Source organism: Maylandia zebra, linkage group LG4 (genome assembly GCF_041146795.1).
Source record: "Maylandia zebra isolate NMK-2024a linkage group LG4, Mzebra_GT3a, whole genome shotgun sequence".
NCBI classification, from domain to species: Eukaryota; Metazoa; Chordata; class Actinopteri; order Cichliformes; family Cichlidae; genus Maylandia; species Maylandia zebra.
The window spans coordinates 15,036,044-15,058,840 of record NC_135170.1 but is presented as its reverse complement, the minus strand read 5'-3'; the positions used below and the strand labels follow the sequence as shown (position 1 = coordinate 15,058,840).

The 22,797-nt window shown below is 40.5% G+C and overlaps 1 protein-coding gene and 1 long non-coding RNA gene across 2 annotated transcripts; both read left to right on the top strand.

Annotated features, from left to right (window-relative positions):
* Window positions 1-1,950: 1,950 nt before the first annotated feature.
* LOC143418493 (uncharacterized) lies at window positions 1,951-3,481 on the top strand. The gene is made up of 2 exons (XR_013098486.1): window positions 1,951-1,994; window positions 2,586-3,481. It is a non-coding gene; the product is annotated as an uncharacterized LOC143418493 (long non-coding RNA).
* Window positions 3,482-4,632: 1,151 nt separating this feature from the next.
* Window positions 4,633-22,201, top strand: nubp1 (nucleotide binding protein 1 (MinD homolog, E. coli)). The gene is made up of 10 exons (XM_004560710.2): window positions 4,633-4,772; window positions 11,429-11,533; window positions 11,651-11,784; window positions 16,424-16,492; window positions 16,607-16,639; window positions 16,730-16,820; window positions 16,908-17,062; window positions 19,815-19,925; window positions 20,789-20,975; window positions 21,830-22,201. The coding sequence occupies exons 1-10, from the start codon at window positions 4,742-4,744 to the stop codon at window positions 21,880-21,882; spliced, it is 969 nt and encodes a 322-aa protein (XP_004560767.1). The 5' UTR covers window positions 4,633-4,741; the 3' UTR covers window positions 21,883-22,201.
* The last annotated feature ends 596 nt before the right edge of the window (window positions 22,202-22,797 follow it).

The window sequence follows — 22,797 nt, the reverse complement described above, 5'->3', positions numbered from 1 at the left end:
TTTTTAATCATGGATATGCTGAGCTTTAAGTGTCTTTTCTATACCATTTTAACACTTACACCCCTGACATTAAAGGGTGTAAAGGGCAGGGGAGGACTTGTGAAAAGGAAACAGGACGGACATCAAAGCTATTTTAAGTACACTCTAGTTGTAATGCTGTTTTTCTCTTCATACAGTCATTACAGTCACTAGGCTCGTCTTAGTGAAACTGACTTTTGGCATCACGTGTGCTCCACTTATTTTCTGTGCAATTTGCAGTCATCTTTAGCTGTGTTCCTTTCGTCTTAGATGACACAGAAACATGTCTGAGAGGAGATCAACAAGCTGCCACACACGTCAAAGCAGTGCACAAAGCTTATTAATGGTTTGTGTGAATAAGTGTGACAGTTAGCAAAGGGAGGGCCAACACAAAGAAAATATCACATTACAAAGTCTGAACACTGCAAACAGTTGGAGGAGGGGAAGGCGCATACACTGAAAAATCACACAGACACACAGGTTCGAACCTTAGAAATGTGAATGAGTGCTTACTATAACAGTACTAGGTAATGCTATTAGACTACTTTGGCTTTTAACACATTATATCCAAGGACACATGCACATACTGGAGCAAACAACATATCTCTTTTGTTTCGCGGTTACAAAGGCGGACAAATGATACTCTCGCAAACAATCACCTTTTCCTGTGATACCAGAGAGCCAATAAGGCAGCCTTGTTCATAAAGTTTAAACGTGTTTGAACACAAACAGCTGCGAACTGTGAAGACCCACTTAATGTGGTGTGTAATACACGTGAACAATGAGAAGAGGAAAAAGGGTTTATATTTTAAATCTGCAGTTTAAAAGTAAAGATTTCAAAGTAAATGTTTGTGATTTGTCATTTTGGTCTATTTTAAGATGAACACTAGCTGTATTGTTGAGGTTACAGTCACTGAATTCTACAGTCCTCCTGAGTCACTGGACTTCTCAATATATTATTAGTCATGTACCCAAATTTATTGTCATTACAATGAAAACAGTGAGATGGAAATTCCATAAAAAGCAGCTTTAATTGTACAGGATTACGACACGGTTGGTCAGAAATATTTTGACTTCAGTAGTGGCTACTGTTGGCTTTGCTATGTTTGATTTGGCAGATTTTCCTTCCTGGTGCAACCTTAAAGGGATTGGTGTTTCCTTCCAGGATCGATATGGGAAGCTATTACAATACACTATGAATCAGGAGTGGGAAATTCATTTTCTCAAGGGGTCACATGAGAGACACAATAAGTTGAATTGAGTTCTGCTCAATTTTAATTTTCTTAATCTCTTGTTGTTCCGGCCCTCCACAACAGTCCATGATTCTCACATATCCCCTTACGAGAAATTAATTGCACACACCTGCAACTTCAGTTCAAGACTTCTAAACCTGAAAATTTGTACCCCACACCCCCACCCTGCACACGTTGGAGCATAATTAAAACAACAACGCTCCCTGGTGGACACACAAGTTGTTTTAGAACAGTTCATTAGGTTTTTTCTCCGTGTACTGTGTATATTTTCATAGAAATGTGGCATTATCACCACTTTTATAACATTATATTATCTTACATTATAAGATAACGCATTAATTAAAATTTTAACTACATTAGGTCCACCGTTACCACAGCATGTGTCTCTGTTAGCTTCTAGTGATACAATTCCCATCCATGGATAGAAAAAGTCATTATCAAAAGTTATTTTCTTCTGTAACACATCTGTGTGAAAGGCCATCATATCCACATCCTCCTGAGACCCAGTAATTCATTTTTGTGCACTGTAGTACACATTTAGTTTTTGCTTGTATCACTCACACTCTACATGCCACTCTGTTGAGTCCTGATGTTTCTTAGAGAGGTCAACAGCACCTTTAAAATGATGTCACATGTGTGGGGGTGTGGCCTTCCCAACTCTCTTTTTCCTACCTTTCAAAATGGCTGGCATGCCCACAAGCACATTTTATGGAAGAAAGACATGTAAGCATGATATCTACATTTAAGATATTTTTTTAAACTCAGATTTTGATTAATTTTCAAAAATAAACATCTAGTAAGTAATTTGAGGGGGTTTTCAGACCTAACTTTATTTAGTTTCACGGAGAAAATGACTAATTTATTAATGTGTACTCTGGTGCACGTCAGGACTTTGTACTTAAATTTATTTCACTTTTTTCTAAACAACTCTTTGACAGAGGCAGAAAGAATTCTTAACACAATCATTGAGGGAATTTCAGACATAGATCTTTCAGAAGATGAGAGTCATATGAGCCAGATAGGAGAGGGTGAAAACCCAGAGAGAGCCAGACAAAGATTATCAAGATGCAGGGTGTAATGGAGAACGACACAGGGTCAGCTGAAATCTGCCGTCATCCTATCTGGTACAAAACCAGCATGTAGGAGAATCAGGAATTTTTGATTTTGAGTGAAAAAAGTATGGGTAACGTGCAGAAATGATTTCCAGTAAATTGATTTAACTTATAAAGATAGTGTAAATGTGTTGCAAGTGAACTATATCGGATATTGGAGTATCTAAATTTTATTTTGCTAAATAATTTTCCATTATCTTAGGTTTATGCCTTTGTTGGAAGAATGCAGAATTGGAGATGATGGTACCCTAATGACACTTAATGATTGGAGCCCACAGCAGTATTTCCAGCAGTACATTGACAAAAAACTAATTCAGGACTTGTCCTTGTTGACCAACCAGCGTATGGTACAGGATTCAGGGTGTAGTTTAAACACAACACCAGAAGAAATCAATAGCTTTTTAGGAATCTCAGTGTACATTGCATGCCTTGGATATCCGAGAATTAAAATGTACGCAGTTATAGCTGATTCCATGACATGTGGTCATTTCTACAAGATCAGGTCTTCGCTGAAAGTAGTCGATGATCTGCCAGAAAATGAGAAAAAAAAAGGATCTCCTGGGGAAAGTCAGACCACTTCTAAAGAGAGTCCTTTAGGTTGCCTCAATCTGCCCAGGCCAACAAAGGTCTGTATGATGAACAGATCGTTCCATTCACTGGCTGTCCCAATTCACAAGTCCCAAGACCTGCAGTGGTTGCAAATATAATATCGACATGGGAGGGGTTGACCTATCTGATCACATGCTCAGCTTCTACAGAATATCTAGTCGGACCAAAAAGTGGACTGTTCGCACCACACGTTATTTCATTGATTTGGTCATCACCAACTCCTGGCTTCAGTACCAACAAGATAGCGAGGACATGCAACAAGCTCAGAAGAACTCCCAATACCTGGAGTTCAAGCGCCTCTTGGCTGAGGAACTGATAAACAAGGGACAAATATATGAACAAGACCTGAATAATACCAGTGATGAAGAGTTCTCTCTAGAAATCAAGAAAAGGATTGAATTTTGTTAGTTTCACATTCGTGATCAATGAACTCCCCTTGTGCACTGTAGTGCACATGTAAAATTTTAATAAAATTAGTTAAAAACAAAATTGTTTTTGCAATGTGTCTTTTACCAACCCAACACTTGATTTATATGGAAAAATCAAAATACTTTTTTTTCCCCTGGGTCTCACCGAGACCCCTGTTCGCTTAATGAATAAATTGTTAAAATGCTAAAATGTCTTTGTTACAACAAAGAATTACTCAAACAATCACAAATTGTCCTCAAAGTTTATCTCACAGACAAATTGCAGTCGACATTGGTTAATAATCTGAGGCTATCTAACTCTATCCTATTACTGATTAGTGTAATCTAACATCTTTGTGAATAAAATTTAACAAATTAATTTCCTCCTTGATGCAGCTGTGGCATCTTTAAGAGCGATAGGGTTGTCTTCATTGTGTAACGGTGAAACTTTTTACTTCATCAGTATTGTTATCTGCCTGTTGGCAGCGTGGACACCTAAGTTGACTGATATCACAGGTGTATCTACTAAAAATCGCGGATGAGTTTTAACCCTGGTGACCTCAACCTCAAGGTCAAAGTCAGAGATCAGGTTTTCTGAAAGTCTTTTGAATTCGACAGCACACCATAGGATTTTCAGATTGATATCAGAGGTGCCTTCACTAAAAATCTTAGACGAGTTCAAATCTCAGTGACCTTGACCTCAAGGTTTTTTGAAAATCTTGTGACCGGTTACAGAAGTAGTTTTAGAATTTGCAATTGTTATACTATGTCTACAGTGACCTCTAGTGGCCAGTGTCTTGTTGTTGCTTTTCGCGGGATTTGGACAGGATATAAACAGGAAGTAACAGTGATCATAATTAATAATAAATAGTGGAGAATACTGGATAAAATAAGAATATGCTTCTTCCTGCTTCTTTAATGTATCATGTTTTCTTGTTAAAATTTCCTTATGTCCTATCCTTTTCCTTTTTTCCTTTCTTATGTTTTTGTTTTGTTTTAGTTTTTAATCTAGCTGCTTTACGATTGTAACATGCTCGAAATAAAGCTTCACAAGCTGATGTATGTAAGGAAAAATTCCTCAAACCGATCCTGAGTGTTTGTATTCACAAGACCGGTACAAATGATATATCTATTGTTTATGTATGTATGTATGTATGGAGTTATTTATTTATTTCCATATTTATTGCTGTGCTCAGTACTGTATTGAGTACATTGAGTGCTGTTGTCACAGTCCCTCGATAAAACTGTTTAAAACTGTACAAAAAGAATAGAATCGACGTTTCACGTTGCGTATCCGGAACGTTTGGAGGGGAAGACTTTAATTGAAGGACACTTTGCAAACATGGCAGACGTACCAGAAAATGCTCCAGAGCGTAAGCCTTTAAACTTACTTTTCTTCAGTTTTAATACCTCAGTCATGTTGTTCAAGTTGTGTGTGGATGTAGGGAATTTACTTTTAACTGTAAGGTCGCGGTGATTGTTAAACACACGGCGGTTGTTCCTCTCTGTTGGAATTATCAACATTAATAGCTTTGAGTCTGTGTTTGAAAGGACATTAATAAGGATGTTTTAGATAAATTAATTTTCAAGGTGTTGTAATTTAATTTAATGAATTTATTACACGTTGAATTCGGGATATTCGGAAAGTTGAATGTGATGCTTATTTAGATCGATAGATAGCTAGCTAGATAGATAGCTTATCAGACATCGTTTGATGTATCACTAAAGTGTTTGTTTGTTTTTATTGCTGTGGGCAAAATGCGCATAATATCCACACAAGGGAATGTGAATAGGTATCGCAGTACGTCTTCCAGTTTTGCTGAGTCATGATGACAGTCTTCTACGCAGTTGTATAATTTATTATGTGAATAAGTTTTAATAAAGTCATTTTAGTAGTCTCTTGGCTGAATGTTATGTTAAGCTGTATATAAATGATTTTAAGGGACCATCGCATGAGAGCAGCTTTTCTTTTTGTATTACACGATCCCTTAGCAAAACTAGATGTAATAAGGTACCCATCAAGAATCTTCTAGAACAGTTCTTTCTGGATATTTGACCACTCTTCTGGGCAGGATTGCTAGAGAGCATTTAAATTTGTTTGACCTGGCTTTTACAGTTTTTCTCAGTTGCTTTGGTGCATTTCTCACAACAGAATTGATCTCTGCAACACTACTAAGGCTCTTCTCAAAACAATTAGTGCAAACTGCAAAACATGGTGGATAACTTGCAAAAGTGAGTCACTTCATCAAAAAGCAAAGTCAGTTGCTCAAAATAAGTAGTCAATGCTTCAAAAGCAAGTCCCTTAATCAAAACAGATAATATATTCATCAAAAGCAAGTACTTATATCAAAGTGTCAGGGCTGTCACAATTACAAGTCATTACACCAGCACCTTTGGTCACAAAATCAAATAGTTTGAACATGTTCTCATTGTGACGGATTTCTTTGTAGGTGCGTCCCAATGACATGTCAAGTCTGGACAGCATGCATGGCATGTTGAAAACCATAAATTGTAAAGGAAAATCAAGACACTTCATATGCACTCTTGATAATATTTAATTGAAACTGTTCACAGCATTGTGCAACTGGGGGAATACAGTAAATCAAACATTTTACAGCAAACACAAACTCACTTAGACAGTAAACCTTACTGCAGTAGTTATGAAACAAAAGAAAACTGAAAAACAGACACTGCTGCATATCAATCATTGCTCTCTAGACGCTCCCGTCTGTCTGCCCATATATTTGCATCAACATCACAGCGAATGTCAGTTCTATCGATGCATCGGGGAAAGTATCTTCTGGAGTGTCAAATCCACCCTCTGCAGGACTCTGCTGTGATGTCATCACAGGGATAGCTCTGTGGAAGGGGCAGGGATAGCTCAGTAGGTAGAGTGGTGGCCCCATGATCGGAAGGTCGGGGGTTCAACTCCACTGAACGGCTACCCTGAGGTACCCCTGAGCAAGGTACCGTCCCTACACACTGCTCCCTGGGCGCTGCATTGGTGGCTGCCCACTGCTTCACTGGGTGAATGGGTTAAATGCAGAGGAACTATTTCCCTATGGGGACTAACACACATTAAAACATTAAACATTATTAAAGCTGCATCCATAGCTGCTAGCAGGGTCATTTGGGTATGTGGATGCCTGTCATATACCTTCCACCTCCAGGAAGAGAAAAACTCCTCAACTGGATTTAGGAATGGAGTGTAAGGAGGAAGAAACTCCATAAGCATCCTGTCGTGTGCTCCATCCTGCAAACCACTGCCTCACTACAGCAGAGTGATGGAAGCTAACATTATCCCAAACCACTACATACATTGTCCGATTGTCACCAGGATCATCCCTTTCATTTTGTGGGATTAGGTCCCTATAAAGAGCGTCCAGAAAAGCCAACAGGTGTTGTGTATTGTATGCACCAATATGAGGAATATGGGTGTGAATGCCATTTTCTGAGATTGCTGCACACATTGTAATATTTCCTCCTCGTTGGCCTGGGACATCAATGGTGGCTCTTTCTCCAATGTGATTGCGTCCACGCCGTCTGCCTTTTGCGAGATTGAATCCCGCTTCGTCAAGATATACAAACGTGTGCAGGTGTTCCCTGGCTTCAATTCCAGGATACGCTATACAAAGGATGAGAATAAAAAAAGTCTGTAATGGTGCATTTGGCACAACAGATTGTACAGTTTGAATTGTAAATAGGATTACAGTAACATGCATAAATGTAAGTCCAGTACATGGCCTAAACTTTTACAGTAAACAGAGGTACATATGCAAACATGTTTTACCTGTACATACTGGTGACGGAGCTCCTTCACTTGATCGCTGTTCCGTTCAAATGGTACTTTGTACAATCGCTTCATGGACATTTCATTCCATCTGAGGACTCTGTCTATGGTGGAAATTGATATTGACTGAATATTTCCGAAGATGGTGTCATCTTCTACGACAGTTCTTTGTATTTCTCTCAGTCTCAAAGCGTTGTTTGCAGCCACCGTTGCACAAATTGTTTCCTCTTGCTGCGGAGTCAAAAGTGGACCTCTTCCGCCTCTTCTAGGTTGTCTGGCAGTCCTTTTTGAGATGCAGATGACAAAACAAAAACATAAATAAGCACAAACATGCTTACAGTAATTGTTACAGGACTATCATTCAAAACTCCTTTCTTTACAGCATTACTGTATTGTACCACAGCACACTATGCCACACCTGGGCCAAGTCTGCACTTCAGTTACAGTACGTCTATATGTAAAGATCTATGAGGTCATGTCCTAATGCAAGTCTCCTGTATGACTATGAAAGTGCAGAGCAAATTAGTTTGTGCTGAATAACTACATTACAGTATGCTCACCTGTTTTCCCGACGAAATGTCTGAATAATAGAACTTACAGTAGTTCTCCCAACATTTGGCTGCACCCTTCGACCAGACTCGGCCATTGTGAGGCCATGGTTTATCACATGATCCACAAGTGTTGCCCTGATTTAGTCAGGAACGTGTCTATGTGGTTGGTCTCTTCTTACCTGGTTTTGTCCTCGTCCTCCACCGATCCTCACCCCTCTTCCACAAGGCTGACGTTCCATGTTCTGCAGTTTTGTAGATTCAGTATGCACCTCATGCCAATCCTGTCTGTTGGTTTACATTATTTATATATATATATATATATATATATATGAATATGATAAACACCCAGCACGCCCCTGCGGGCGGTTTATCCTTCAAGCTCGGGTCCTCTACCAGAGGCCTGGGAGCTTGAGGGTCCTGCGCAGTATCTTAGCTGTTCCCAGGACTGCGCTCTTCTGGACAGAGATCTCCGATGTTATTCCCGGGATCTGCTGGAGCCACTCGCCTAGCTTGGGAGTCACCGCACCTAGTGCTCCGATTACCACGGGGACCACCATTACCTTCACCCTCCACATCCTCTCGAGCTCTTCTCTGAGCCCTTGGTATTTCTCGAGCTTCTCGTGTTCCTTCTTCCTGATGTTGCTGTCATTCGGAACCGCTACATCGATCACTACGGCCGTCTTCTTCTGTTTGTTTACCACCACTATGTCCGGTTGGTTAGCCACCACCATTTTGTCCGTCTGTATCTGGAAGTCCCACAGGATCTTAGCTCGGTCATTCTCCACCACCCTTGGGGGCATCTCCCATTTTGACCTCGGGACTTCCAGGTTATACTCGGCACAGATGTTCCTGTACACTATGCCGGCCACTTGGTTATGGCATTCCATGTATGCCTTGCCTGCTAGCATCTTGCACCCTGCTGCTATGTGCTGGATTGTCTCTGGGGCATCTTTACACAGCCTACACCTGGGGTCTTGCCTGGTGCGAGAGAGAGAGAGAGAGAGAGAGAGAGATATACACACACACACACACACACACACACACACACACACACACACATGTAGAGTAGGGGTTACTATAACGCGATTCACCTGTGACTGGGTAGAAGAGGCTTTTCATTGGTTGCAAGTAAGAGTAACACACACCAATTTTCATTAGTGTGAGATAAGGTTCACCTGAGAAAAGTAATTTATGGAGATGTTCATGGAAACTCCTTAAAAATAGGGTTTTCAAAATGGGTGTACAAATTGTTTGACAAGATGTTCAACAATTTTGAGTGCACTGACACAAGCAATGAAATGAAGACTATTAGTTGTAAGGACAATGACTATTCAACCGGTACAAGTATAAATAATTGTGACATTCATGATAAAAGCAGGGAGATAGTGATGAATAGCAAGTCAAAAGTGACCATTCTTTAGATATTTGTACTTACTCAACTGCTTCATGTCCAAAGGCATTTGGCAATGAACATGAAGCCGCCACAAGGTTGTGCCAAAACGACTACATGTTGTGAAGGTTGAACTAACTATGGTGCAAAGTTTAATTCTGTTGTGAGAAATGCACCAAAGCAACTGAGGAAAAACTGTAAAGTAGTAATTTTCAGTAGGGTTGAGGTTGGGGCTTCGGGAAGACTTAATATTAGTCTGCTTTATCCATTCCAAAACCAGTTTGTGTGTTTGGCTTAATTTTCCTGTTAGAACATCCAACTGCTACCAGATTAGCTGCTGATGTAAGGTGAAGTTGAAGACTTGGGAGGTAATCCTCCTCCTTCATAATTTTGTCCGCTTCATAAATTTCAGTCAAGTTTGAAGGTGTGGATTTTGGAGCAGGGACTTCTTTCTTAGTTGGCATCCTCACATTAAAACTCGCTTTACTGTGAATACAGGGAGTGCAGAATTATTAGGCAAATGAGTATTTTGTCCACATCATTCTCTTCAGGCATGTTGTCTTACTCCAAGCTGTATAGGCTTGAAAGCCTACTACCAATTAAGCATATTAGGTGATGTGCATCTCTGTAATGAGAAGGGGTGTGGTCTAATGACATCAACACCCTATATCAGGTGTGCATAATTATTAGGCAACGTCCTTTCCTTTGGCAAAATGGGTCAAAAGAAGGACTTGACAGGCTCAGAAAAGTCAAAAATAGTGAGATATCTTGCAGAGGGATGCAGCAGTCTCAAAATTGCAAAGCTTCTGAAGCCTGATCATCGAACAATCAAGCGTTTCATTCAAAATAGTCAACAGGGTCGCAAGAAGCGTGTGGAAAAACCAAGGCGCAAAATAACTGCCCATGAACTGAGAAAAGTCAAGTGTGCAGCTGCCAAGATGCCACTTGCCACCAGTTTGGCCATATTTCAGAGCTGCAACATCACTGGAGTGCCCAAAAGCACAAGGTGTGCAATACTCAGAGACATAGCCAAGGTAAGAAAGGCTGAAAGACGACCACCACTGAACAAGACACACAAGCTGAAACGTCAAGACTGGGCCAAGAAATATCTCAAGACTGGTTTTTCTAAGGTTTTATGGACTGATGAAATGAGAGTGAGTCTTGATGGGCCAGATGGATGGGCCCGTGGCTGGATTGGTAAAGGGCAGAGAGCTCCAGTCCGACTCAGACGCCAGCAAGGTGGAGGTGGAGTACTGGTTTGGGCTGGTATCATCAAAGATGAGCTTGTGGGGCCTTTTCGGGTTGAGGATGCTACTGCCAGTTTCTGGAAGACACCTTCTTCAAGCAGTGGTACAGGAAGAAGTCTGCATCCTTCAAGAAAAACATGATTTTCATGCAGGACAATGCTCCATCACATGCGTCCAAGTACTCCACAGCGTGGCTGGCAAGAAAGGGTATAAAAGAAGAAAAACTAATGACATGGCCTCCTTGTTCACCTGATCTGGACCCCATTGAGAACCTGTGGTCCATCATCAAATGTGAGATTTACAAGGAGGGACAACAGTACACCTCTCTGAACAGTGTCTGGGAGGCTGTGGTTGCTGCTGCACGCAATGTTGATGGTGAACAGATCAAAACACTGACAGAATCCATGGATGGCAGGCTTTTGAGTGTCCTTGCAAAGACAGGTGGCTATATTGGTCGCTGATTTGTTTTTGTTTTGTTTTTGAATGTCAGAAATGTATATTTGTGAATGTGGAGATGTTATACTGGTTTTACTGGTAAAAATAAATAATTGAAATGGGTATATATTTGTTTTTTGTTAAGTTGCCTAATAATTATGCATAGTAATAATCACCTGCACACACAGATATCCCCCTAAAATAGCTAAAACTAAAAACAAACTAAAAACTACTTCCAAAAACATTCAGCTTTGATATTAATGAGTTTTTTGGGTTCATTGAGAACATGGTTGTTGTTCAATAATAGAATTATTCCTCAAAAATACAACTTGCCTAATAATTCTGCACTCCCTGTAGTGATGCTGGTGTTTTAGCAGTTTCCACTTTACGGCAGGCTTGACCCTTAGTGGTTCCTGCATTGTTCCTGAACATCTGAACCAATTTCTCACCTGAATATTAAAGACAGTCAAGCGCCAATCAGACTTTGCAGAGATTCTAGATATTTTGTTCAACCACATTTTATTTTAACGACAACCACTCGAAGCAGATCTAGGATATTTAGGTCTCTTTAAGGTGCTCAGATCTTGATGACTGGATTCTGTTTTATCCTTGTTAGACTGTCCGGGTACAACAAGTGAGCAAGCTGGCAAGTCTGCACCATGCCAGGGCTGTCCCAACCAGAAACTCTGTGCCTCTGGAGCCACAAAAGCCCCTGACCCTGGTAAGACCGTGTGCTATTATCTCATCACTTTAATATTTTGATACATATTTGGGCTTCAGCAGATACATTAGGGGATTAGTTAAGAGCTTAAAACATCTCGTTCCCGTGTGTCTGCAGCTATAGCAGAGATAGGAGAGAAGCTGTCAACAGTCAAACACAAGATCCTCGTGTTGTCTGGAAAAGGAGGTGTGGGGAAGAGCACCTTTAGCGCTCACTTGGCTCACGCTCTGGCAAGTGACACCACAAAGGAGGTAATACAGAATATCAGTAATTGTCATGTTCAAGAATCGAGTTTGAGATGATTTCTACCACCTGAGCTACAGCCACCCACAACGAGTGGTTAATGAGTGGTTATTTTTGTTACTGTTCCCTTCCTGTTAGCTTGGTCGGTCGGTTCTCCTTCTACCTCTGACCTCAACAAGCATTTTCACTCAGAGAACTGCCGCTTGTTTGAAATTCAGCAGGTTGCATTGACTAAATGCTGCCGTGTGATTGGCTATTATATTTACACATTTGCATTAACAAGTGGTGTCCAAAGTAGCTAGTGTGTGTAAATCCTGATGCTCTCATATAAAACATTAAAATACACTGACTACTAGAGGTCACTGCAGACATAGAGTAACAATATATTTGAATTCTGAAAGTAAATTGTGTTACACAAGGAACATGGCTGTGGGTCGTCACTGATTTCTATAATAGGTTTGATTCGGATTCACAGGGTCCCGATTCGATTTGAATCTGGGAAATTTTGCCTCAGACAGTCAGAAATATTTTAATTCTGATCATTTATCAGTATTGACTTTTGTGAGACTTCATCAGAGGTGTGAGCATCACAGCAGATTCCTTTGTGTCAAAGTAACTGGGGATAAAGCACAGAAAAACATGAAGGTGTTCCTGGCCTGGATTTTTATAGCAGATGATTAAATTAATTTAAAAACATTAAAAATATTCTGTAATAGATAATAAGCTGAAAAAAACATGAATCAACATATGAATATTACCTGATGCTGCTGAAGTGAAGCAGAGCAAAGTTACAGAGGTTTTATTAGAGACACAGCTAAACATTTTGCAATTTGGTATAATTTTAAAAAGTTTAAATTTCTTCGGTATTGAACAGAAGAAATTAGGCTTTCTTGTCGCTGACACGCTGTACACAACGGTACACTTTTTGCGTAATAAGCAAGCAAATAATGCAGAAAACGGATATTTGAGATGGGAAACTGTTCTTGAAGTACACTGAGAGAGAGAAAGAGCTGTGCGGGAAGTGTGATTTTTATCATGGTGGAAGAAAAACAGCAATAGTAAGAAGGATCTTCTTTTGTTGCTGCTTCAGTGAATTTTGGTCTGAGAGAGACAAAACCTGCAACTGTATAATCAGTGAGCTGTGAGCTATCAGCACCGACGGCGTGTCCGTGCTGTCGGGTGAGAAAGCCGACAACTCACTGTGTGGAGCTTTGTGTGGAATCTGTTTACCTGCTCGTATTTGCTGTTTTAGCTTTAACCTGAGATTCTGGCATTTCTGGCAAAATACATTTATATTTAAAAATCAATTCAGGGTTTAAATCAATATCGCTTTATTCAAGCTAAAATTGATTTGAATTGGAAAATCGATCATTGAAACCCAGCGATAACAAGGAACACAGTGCTATCACTCTAAAAGAAGCCACAGCTTAATCAAGGAAGAAATTTATTAGTTCCATTCAAAACAATGATAGATTATATTAACCAGTAGGATGGAGTTAGATGCCTCAGGTTATTAGTCTATGTCTCCTGCAGTTTTTCTGTGAGATATCTCTCTTTATACGCCAGTTTCTTGTGTAGCTTTCACAGTTTCAAGTTGAACAGGGCAACAGTGTTTAATTAATGTTAATCAAATTAATGTTTTTATTTGTCTTGCATCAGTTGCAGAGTGAGTGCTACATGTATGTTTACTGTAAGCAGCGAACTTGACACTCGATTGTTGACATGAGCAGGACAGCTCTCAGTCCCAGGCTGATAAAAGAACTTGTGTCAAAATTTTGCTCAGCTGCTGTTTTTCATTTCACTTTTTTCCGATAGTATTATACAATGTTAATCACATAATCACAACCTGTTATTAACAGTGGAATGCAGTGGAATTATTATTATAATTATTAATAACAGAACTGACACCAGCAGCAAGCCAGTAAGCAAACCTTACAGATGCAGCACTCTTTCACACATTAAACCCACCTTATCTCATTGCCTCCATCACTACCTATAATTTACTGCACACATCCCTTGATGTACAAATATTTATTATTATTGGCATTATTACTGACACCTGTCTTGGTGATACGGCTAACACAGGGCTTATTAAAGCATTACCAAGTCATTAAAGTTTTTATTAACTTGCAGCCATAAAAGGCTGATGGGATCATTGCTGGCTTCCTGCCGGACGGCGACATGGACACCCGTGTGCGATAACTCAAGAAGGACGTCAACTAGGATTTTAAAACTGGCACCACAGATGTATCTGCTAGGAGGCTGAGGGGTACCACTGGCCGCCACCAGTAGTTTTATTTGACCTGTACAAACAGGCAGGTGGTGGGATCGCTGTTTTATAGAAAACATTTTCAGCTGTAAATCTGCATCAGTTATCTGAGTTTTTAATTCCATATCTCCTGCTCTATCTCCCGCATGAGATGAAGTGCTGGACAACTTTTCTGATGCCGTTTCTCAAATGAGCTGAGAGAGAAAATCATAAATCATCATAAACTGACTTTGAAATCTATAAGAATTCACTTCATTATTGCAGCAACGAACTAAAATGAAGCAGACAATCCTACATCTCACAACTTATTAACAATATTCAGCATAATTCTGCTTTTTTTTTTTTTTTATTCGTATCCACCGATAAACTATTGAACATTTCCACTTTCTAAATCTAACAAATTTCTTCTTTACTCTGGAAGAGTTGAGTTGTTTTTTCCCCCCACAGTAAAGTTTTTAATATTGGAGGTAATATGTTTGCCTCTTGTCCTAATTTATCTAACAGTATCTCTCATTCTTATCAAATTACTGCCACAAGCTCATTTCCAAAGAGTAGCTTCTTGACCGCCACCGTTTCACTGAAACCATGATGAGCCTTCAATGAACCGTAGATGGATAAACTGGAGGGGCAGATTCATATCTTGGGTCCTGTGTCAGGCCGTTGCTGGATTTATTTGTGAATCACCATGTTGGTGCAAAAATCCTATTTTATTCCTGTCAAACTGTCTTATGTTTGTTTTGGGGATTTTTTGTGGATTCAACTAAAGTAATGGGAACAAATCATGTGTTTTTGTGACAGGCCCCTAATAAGAAAGTGCATAAAGATAAAATATGCTTGAATGATTCATAGGTCAGTGTTAAGTGGCTGAACAAACCAAAAACACATTCCTCTGAGAGGGATCAGGGAGAAGGGCGGGAGTGAAGATTAGTGAAAAAGAAGCCAGTGTCCAAAGATAAAACTGTGAAAGACTTCAGGAAGCCTGAAGAACTAAATCTAACAAATTTCTTCTTTGCTCTTAAAGTAAAGTTTCCTCGTTGTTTTCAGAGTAAAGTTTCTAATATCGGCGGTAATATCTTAGCCTCTGATGGCAAAGTGCTCAACAGCACTTTAAATTTAATGAAAGTCAGGCTCCGGTCCTGCATCAGAGGCATCTCAATAGAAATCATTGTATATATTGTTAAGTTTATGTACATTTCTTTAAAAAAAAAAAAAAAAAAGTATCTCATATTGACTATTGCTGTCTCACCCGGAGGTATGTGTGGGAGAATCAGTTTTTTAGACATCTGTCAGGGCATTTTTCTAGAATCTGTCCTCATCTTTCTTCCGTAAGATGTACACCACTGTCTTCTGTTTAAAGTATTCTGTTAATAACACTTTGTTAGTGTCAAACTGGCAATCCAGTCATACCAGAGATGTTGCTTTCCTTAAATCTGCACGGCTTAAAATACTTTGATGAATTTGCAATATCTGTGCAGTTCGCCAGAATTAATGATCAAACCAAAAACCTGCTCGTCAGACCTGAATGTACTTGATGGCATGATTTTCACACTTTTCTCTCTTGTTTAAACACTTTGAAACCTCGGTAGAGAGCTAACTTCAGTATTATAGAATGAAACCAAAGGCACCCGCGGTTGCCTTTGACGGTGCAAAACGTTTCGTCGACACTGTTGTGTTTGTTGGGGAGAAAACTTACATACAGTGCAGCACTTCAGAGTCACATTGCTAGCGATCAAAGATTTATGTAAATTTGACAAGCTGAACGCATTCTGTACTGTAGAGGAGACACGGCATGAGATTGAGTGACAATGGCTACAGCCAATCAGGACACAGAACATAATTCGCTGGGGGGAGAAGCATGCAAAATTGCACAAAGCAAATCTGCGAAACAGCGAGGCTGCGAAAGGTAAAGGGATCGTGTTATAGCGAGGGACCACTGTATTACATAAAGTTGTTTCTTAGGCTGAATATAGGTGAATTTGACATATGAAAACTTAGTGTAGTTTGCGTAAATCATTATTTCTTAGTTGAAAGAAAATCTCATGTTAGACTTAGCAGGAGTTTTTATCTTTGACTGTTACCCATAAACCACTGGAGTACAAAGGTTCATTCACAATGATGTCATCCATAGTAAGGGGATCAACTGGACACTCCCACGCAAAACATTCCACTTCCCAAAGTTTTAGCAGTTCCTCAGAGAAAATGCTGATAAAGCAATGCTTTAGGATGGCTCCTAGTGCTGGGATACAGCCCCATTGTTTTGATGTGCTGCCCAGTCAAGCAGACAGGAAATGCCTTGTGTAGCCTTTCGGGAGACAGTTGCCTTCATTATACTGGACTGCCGATTTTTCATGCTTCCACTTTCTTTTTCCTTTTTTTAGATTGCCCTGCTTGATGTAGACATCTGTGGTCCATCCATTCCAAGGATCGTGGGTTTAGAGGGAGAGCAAGTAAGTCAGTAGGCAGCTGTCAGAAACGGCTGTTATATCTATTGGTGCAACATTTTAATCATAATCTCACATGGACACAAAGATTGAGCTGTCTTTCTGTCGTCTCCTGTGTAGGTTCACCAGAGTGGCTCTGGATGGTCCCCTGTGGTGAGCTGATTTGAACTATTTATTTATTTATTTGTAATTATTTTCCTTATTTAAGCATAATAAAACAGGGGCCTCTGCGTTGTGTTGCAGTATGTGGAGGACAACCTGGCAGTCATGTCTATTGGCTTCCTGCTAAGTAGTCCGGATGATGCTGTGATCTGGAGAGGACCCAAGAAAAATGGTGCGGTAATGTGATGTGTGTATGTGAGATGCTCATGTTTCCAGATCTCACATAGCAACAACCTGTGTGGTGCTTGTGTCCAATCAGGGATCATTAAGCAGTTTTTAAGGGATGTGGACTGGGGGGAACTGGATTACCTCATCGTAGACACTCCACCCGGCACCTCTGACGAACACCTGTCCATCGTCCAGTACCTAAGCGCCACCCATGTTGATGGAGCCATCATCATCACCACACCACAGGTACAAGTCTCGGCTTTAGTGTGAGCAGGTTTACGTTAGTATATGAAGTGCTCTATGGGAGCTTTTTAAAGTCAATAACCTTTGAAAACGCTGCTGTGGTGCAATCTAGGGTTTTCCCTCTTTGTACACACCTGCTTTTATAAAACATTCTCAGATGTTGTTTGACTGATGAGCAGCCAATCATCCTCATACATGTCCAGTTATGAGCCGCTGGGTTTCATGTTCATGTCTGTTTTCACACATAGGCAGTCATGCTCAATGAAGACACACAAACTCCAGGATGACCACCATGAAAACATTTGTAACCTAATGCTAATCAGATGCTTAAAGCCCCTTCACCCAGCTGAACATGGAAATAACAAAGGCGACGTGGCTAAAACTTCAGCTATCCAGGGCTTAGAGTATGGCGTTACTTTTGTGCCACTATTCTGAGCGCACGTAAAATTGAGCGCAAGTGTTGCATTGCATTTTGAGGAGTAATTCATTGAATTTCAGCAAAATTCATAGCTGCGTGCGAAAATGTATTTCAGTGTTTGCTATTATCCACACACACACACAATAACAGCCCCTCTCGCTCAGTTTTTTGCATTTGCGCTTGCTCGCAATGTGTTGCTTGCGCTCTCAACATTTCTGCCCGTGCGCGTTCAACTCTTTCTGTACACCGTTATATTTGCAGTTTGGGGGAAATTCAGTTCAGTTTTATTTCTATAAATCTCAACGATGTTATTGAAAGAAACCCCAATAATCAAACGACCCCATGTGAGTGAGCACTTGGCGACAACGGGAATGATAAGCTCCTTTTTCACAGGAAGAAACCTCCGACTTTATGAAAAGCTAATTTTTGTTTGAATATGCTGTCAGTTATAGTTCTTAGAAAGACAACCAGACAAGGAAATTCCAGTCATTATATTTCAAGATACCCCCTTAATGCTCGCACACACACCTGCAGCTAAACTTCAGCATCTTTCAGTTAACTCTGAACCGTCTGTGAGCTCATTTGAAACTGAAACTTTAGCAGCCCGACGTTTAGCTGCATAGCTCAAGCTGTGTGTCCTAAAAGCTCTCTAATTCTCACTCAGAGGTTTCAGTGTTATTAAAAACTTACTCAGTTTTAGCTCAGCTATTTTACATTAACAATTGCAGCTTTAAAAAGAATAATCTATAAACATGTATTCAAATACTTATGAAAACTACCTGCTATCAGCCTTAAATTGAAATTTGACCTGCAGATATGTCTGCTTTCAGTCCAACGGACTTCACTTGGTGATTCCCTAAATTCCCCCCAAATGATTTTAACAACCTGAACTTCTGTATACAAGTTGAGTCATTTCAGTCATGTAGTATTGACTCTGAAAACCACAGGTAGGCAACTGGCTTACCACAAAAAAAAACTCCGCTCGTTGCATCTTGCCGTATGCAGCTGCCTTCTGTTATGACTAATGCTGCTGCTGGTTTGTGGAATTGGTGGTGCTCCCCCTTTATGGCTTTACAGTATACTGACATGTTTAGGATGTCCTTGAGACCCCTGCTTTTTCAGCCCACTATGAAACGTAAACACAGATGAAATTTGAATTTTGCACCAGCAAATGCAGAAGTCCGTGGATCATCCAGAGTAAGGGCTTTACAGCGAATCCACTCGCACTAATGGTTGTCTTAGAATGCACACGTTAATGCACAAAAATAGTGTTTTAAAAATATGATATGACAGGTTTTAATAGGTTGGATTATATGGGACAAATACATTTGCTGTGCAGGTGCTGTTACTGTTGGCAATAAAGCAATTCCACATGGTCATAATCATGGCGCTATGGCCGAGTGTCAATGAAGATGAATTGCTTTTGAGATGCTTTTAGCATACCACAACCAACAGAGGATGCTGTTCCATCATGAAACCATCGTAAAAAGAAAAGCGAGAGCCCATCGCACAGTAAAATGTTATACAGGTTTTTTACAGGCATGTTTGTAGACAACAAACTGTTAAAGAAATGGCATGCTACAGAGCTGTGCAGAACAAAAATAAATTCAGAGTGTTCTATTGTTGTCTTCCACGGCATGCTTCCTATAAATTTTTCGTATTTAATAGGAAGTCAACTCGGCACAAAAGCGTTTTGCTTCACCTGCTGACATCACATGCTTTTGTTACCTGGTTTGTAAAGGTGATTTTGGTGTGATAAAGCCACAGACAGGATAGGCACAGGGCGGTGTTTTTGCTGAACGGGCAGCAACATGTCTGCCAGCAGGGCATCATGATATTTACACACAAATACTTGGAGGTTAACCCAATGTTGTCCTGCATGCAGACAGTAAAACGACTGTGATCCAGCAGCCGTACTAGTTCTGTCAGTCATGTTTCCTGCTGATGATTCTTAGTGTGGCGAACATTTAGCGCCATGTCAATAAATGTGGCTTACTCTACATGTGCTCAGTTAAGAAGACCTCACTATAAGCTGTGTCAAAGTTCTTATTGTACTTGGTGAAGTGAAGCACCAATTTCCTGCTTCTTAGATTAAGCTCAGTGCGGTGAAGTCAGAAAGCAACAGACACACTTCCTCATTCCGCCTGATCTCACTAACCCACGACCGACCACACACACCCGGTGGGAATTACCAAACAAACAAGCCAGACTAGTGTGTGTGTGTGTGCCCCTCCCTGTCCACCGTATGCTCCCCATCTCCACCCACACATACACACAAACTTCAGCCCTCGCTTTTGCCTTTCTCTTTCTGTGGTTCCTGTTTCCACGTCTGTCTAGGAGGTATCGTTGCAGGACGTGCGAAAGGAGATCCGATTCTGTCAGAAGGTTAAGATGCCGATCATCGGGGTGGTGGAGAACATGAGCGGCTTTGTCTGCCCTAAATGCAAGGTCACTCTCACACACGCACCTGTGCAAAACACAGATAAGCTAAAAATGCACCAGATCCATGTCTCTGTTCATTTTACATCTTTTTTGTCTTTTGTTTTGTTTTTTTGGATAAGATAATTGAGCAAAAACAAGACAAAAATTTACAAATCTGATCTAATCTGGTGAGAAATGTATACAAGCACTGCGAGCATACGCTTGATTAGTTCTGGTAAGTAAAGAAGTGGAGCACACAGAAAAGAGGAACGAAGCAAAGAGGTCTGAAATATGTGCTCACATCTGTGCTATTTTAGCTCATTACAAAAAAAACCAGGTTGTGAGGAGGCTTCGTCTGCTATCCTGTGCAGATATACTGCAGATACACTGAACAGGATACAGTGCACTCATTTTCACAACCACAAGCAAGCTCACCTTGCACAAAATCAAATCAACAAAGTTCTGTTTCTCTACATTTTTATGTCTTGTGTTTTTTCCTTTTAGATGTAATTTCCTGAGGCTCTTACATCCCTTTAAGGGAGGGCCTTATGCCGTTTCCTTTCTATTCAACATCTGACATTTTATTTTTGGGAGGGGAGATGATATAACAGGACCACAACGTCCTTTCCTATCACTAAACAGTGAAATCACCACACTTTAAAGAAAATGTGGGTGAGTGGGAGATGCCATTTAAGCAACTCTTTTAAATCTGATCTCTCTCTGTGCAGCGTGTTTTAGTTTTCCGGGTTACGGCCTGAGCTTCGAGCTAGAATTCCCAGTGGAAAAATGTCGTGTTTACACAGTTAATCAATCCCAAATTCCTCGTGTGTAGATTAAGAAAGTACCTAGCTGATATAGGCATATTTTTTTCTTTAAACTCTTCCTTGTAGAATACGTCACAGATCTTCCCTCCCTCAACCGGGGGAGCTGAGAAAATGTGTGCAGACCTCAAACTACCCCTCTTAGGAAAGGTGCCTCTAGATCCCAGGATAGCACGGAGCTGTGACGAGGGCAGGTCTTTCCTGAGCGAGGTGCCCGACTCCCCCGCTGCGGAAGCCTACCAGAAAATTGTGAAAAGTGAGTTTGTTTTTAGAAAGACACCCACACAAATGAGCATCGTACAATCAGTAACCATAAAAGGCCAAAACAAATCTTGTGTGACTTAAGTGTAGCCGTCAAGGTCAGCTGGACTTGCCTGGAAATCCCCTTCTGACCATCAGCTGGCAATCCTGCAAATAGAATAGAGGTTTTGAGAAGTGGGCGAAGTCACAGGATGCCAAAACTGGTGAATGGGAAGATGGTGTGAAACTGTTGCCAAAACAACAAGAACCAAAAAGAAATCATCTCAGCTCACTTGCAGCAATGTCAACACTATCCCCACCGCTCAGGATGTTACTGTAGAGCTGTCATGTTGTTTTCTCTCAGCTGTAAATGCACACAGTGGTCAGATAGTCAGAGCAGGGATCCAGGAGATGTGCCAAGTATAGAGTTCTGCATTTTATGACTCCCACCCCTTTATTTGCACATCATAAACAAACCCTTTGGCACCTCATACGTCATAGTTTTTCATTTTTCTTAAGAAGGAAGTTAGATGCGCTGTCAGGCATATTCCTCCTTCCAGTGAAGACCCCCGCCGGTTTTGATGACTGGATCATTTAGCTGACGGCTCAATTCCTGATTAAACAATGAAAGAGGAAGCGGTCGCTGTATAAATGGGAAGCAGCCAATCAAAAGAGGAACAGTAGGAGTTGTATCGAAATTCAATTATGCTTAAAGCATGAGATCAAGTTTGTGGAGTCTAATGTGGTTTGCGTAGCAGCTGATTCACTCCTAACTGAAACCATCAGTTGACGCACATTTATTTATCAGCTTCATCAAATCTCCTTTATCATCATCATTCTCTTCTCTCCTCTTTCTCTTCCCCCCCAAAGCCATCCAGGATTACTGCTCCAACAGGGTAACAGAGGAGCAAAGCACAATCTGACCACATCAGATGGCATCCATACAGGAGCAGAACACCGTGGCTGATCACATGACGGCAGACGGGCACCGAATACGAGGCACACGAAGAGCACAAGAGCTCGTACATATCAGAATCGCAGCATTTCTGTTTGACAGTCAGAGAAATCTTATCATTCTTTGTTTTCAGTGATAGATTTCATGCATTGATCAGATGCTGCCGTGCCAGAGCAGTATTTCCTGAAGAACTACTGAGAGTAAATGAAATGAATACATAATAAGAGTCTGTAGAAACTGAAATTACTTCCCATTTCATAAAACAAATAAAGTCATCATCCAAATAAGCACCTGTGCCCGTTTTGAATATGAATGCACTCATTATGGAATGATCTTTATGAGGCTGTCAGGGTTTACAATGATTTACAAATGTGTGTTTCTTTGTTTGTTTTGAAGGAAAGCAATATCACTTTGAGCACTGTAGTTTTAACTACCAGCACATTTGTCGTGGGCTGTTTGCCAGCTGCAGGTTAGACGAACGGTAGTAAAACTGTTAATGGTAGTAAAGGCCCGGCCATGCAAGATGTCAATTTTTGGCGTTTGCATGGGTTTTTTATCAGTTTTGGTGCAATGAATGAAGCTCAGTGGCAAAAAGGAAAAATATGCAGCAGAAAACTCTTTGCCTGTACTGACAATACCGTTTGTAGGATCCATTTTTTTCCTACAGCTTCATTAAGCTTGTATTTGCTTAGAGTGAGTCATTTGCTTCAGGTGCTTTTGTGTACATTATGTCAATCCCCTCAGTAGATGAAAAGGAATATAAGAATATTCCACAGTGCCTGAGCTGGTGTGGTAATGTTTGTGTTAAGAGGAGGTCAGCAATTTGTTTTGTTTTTTTTTGTTGTGTTTAAACTCTTTATGGCATCAGGTTACTGTGATCAAA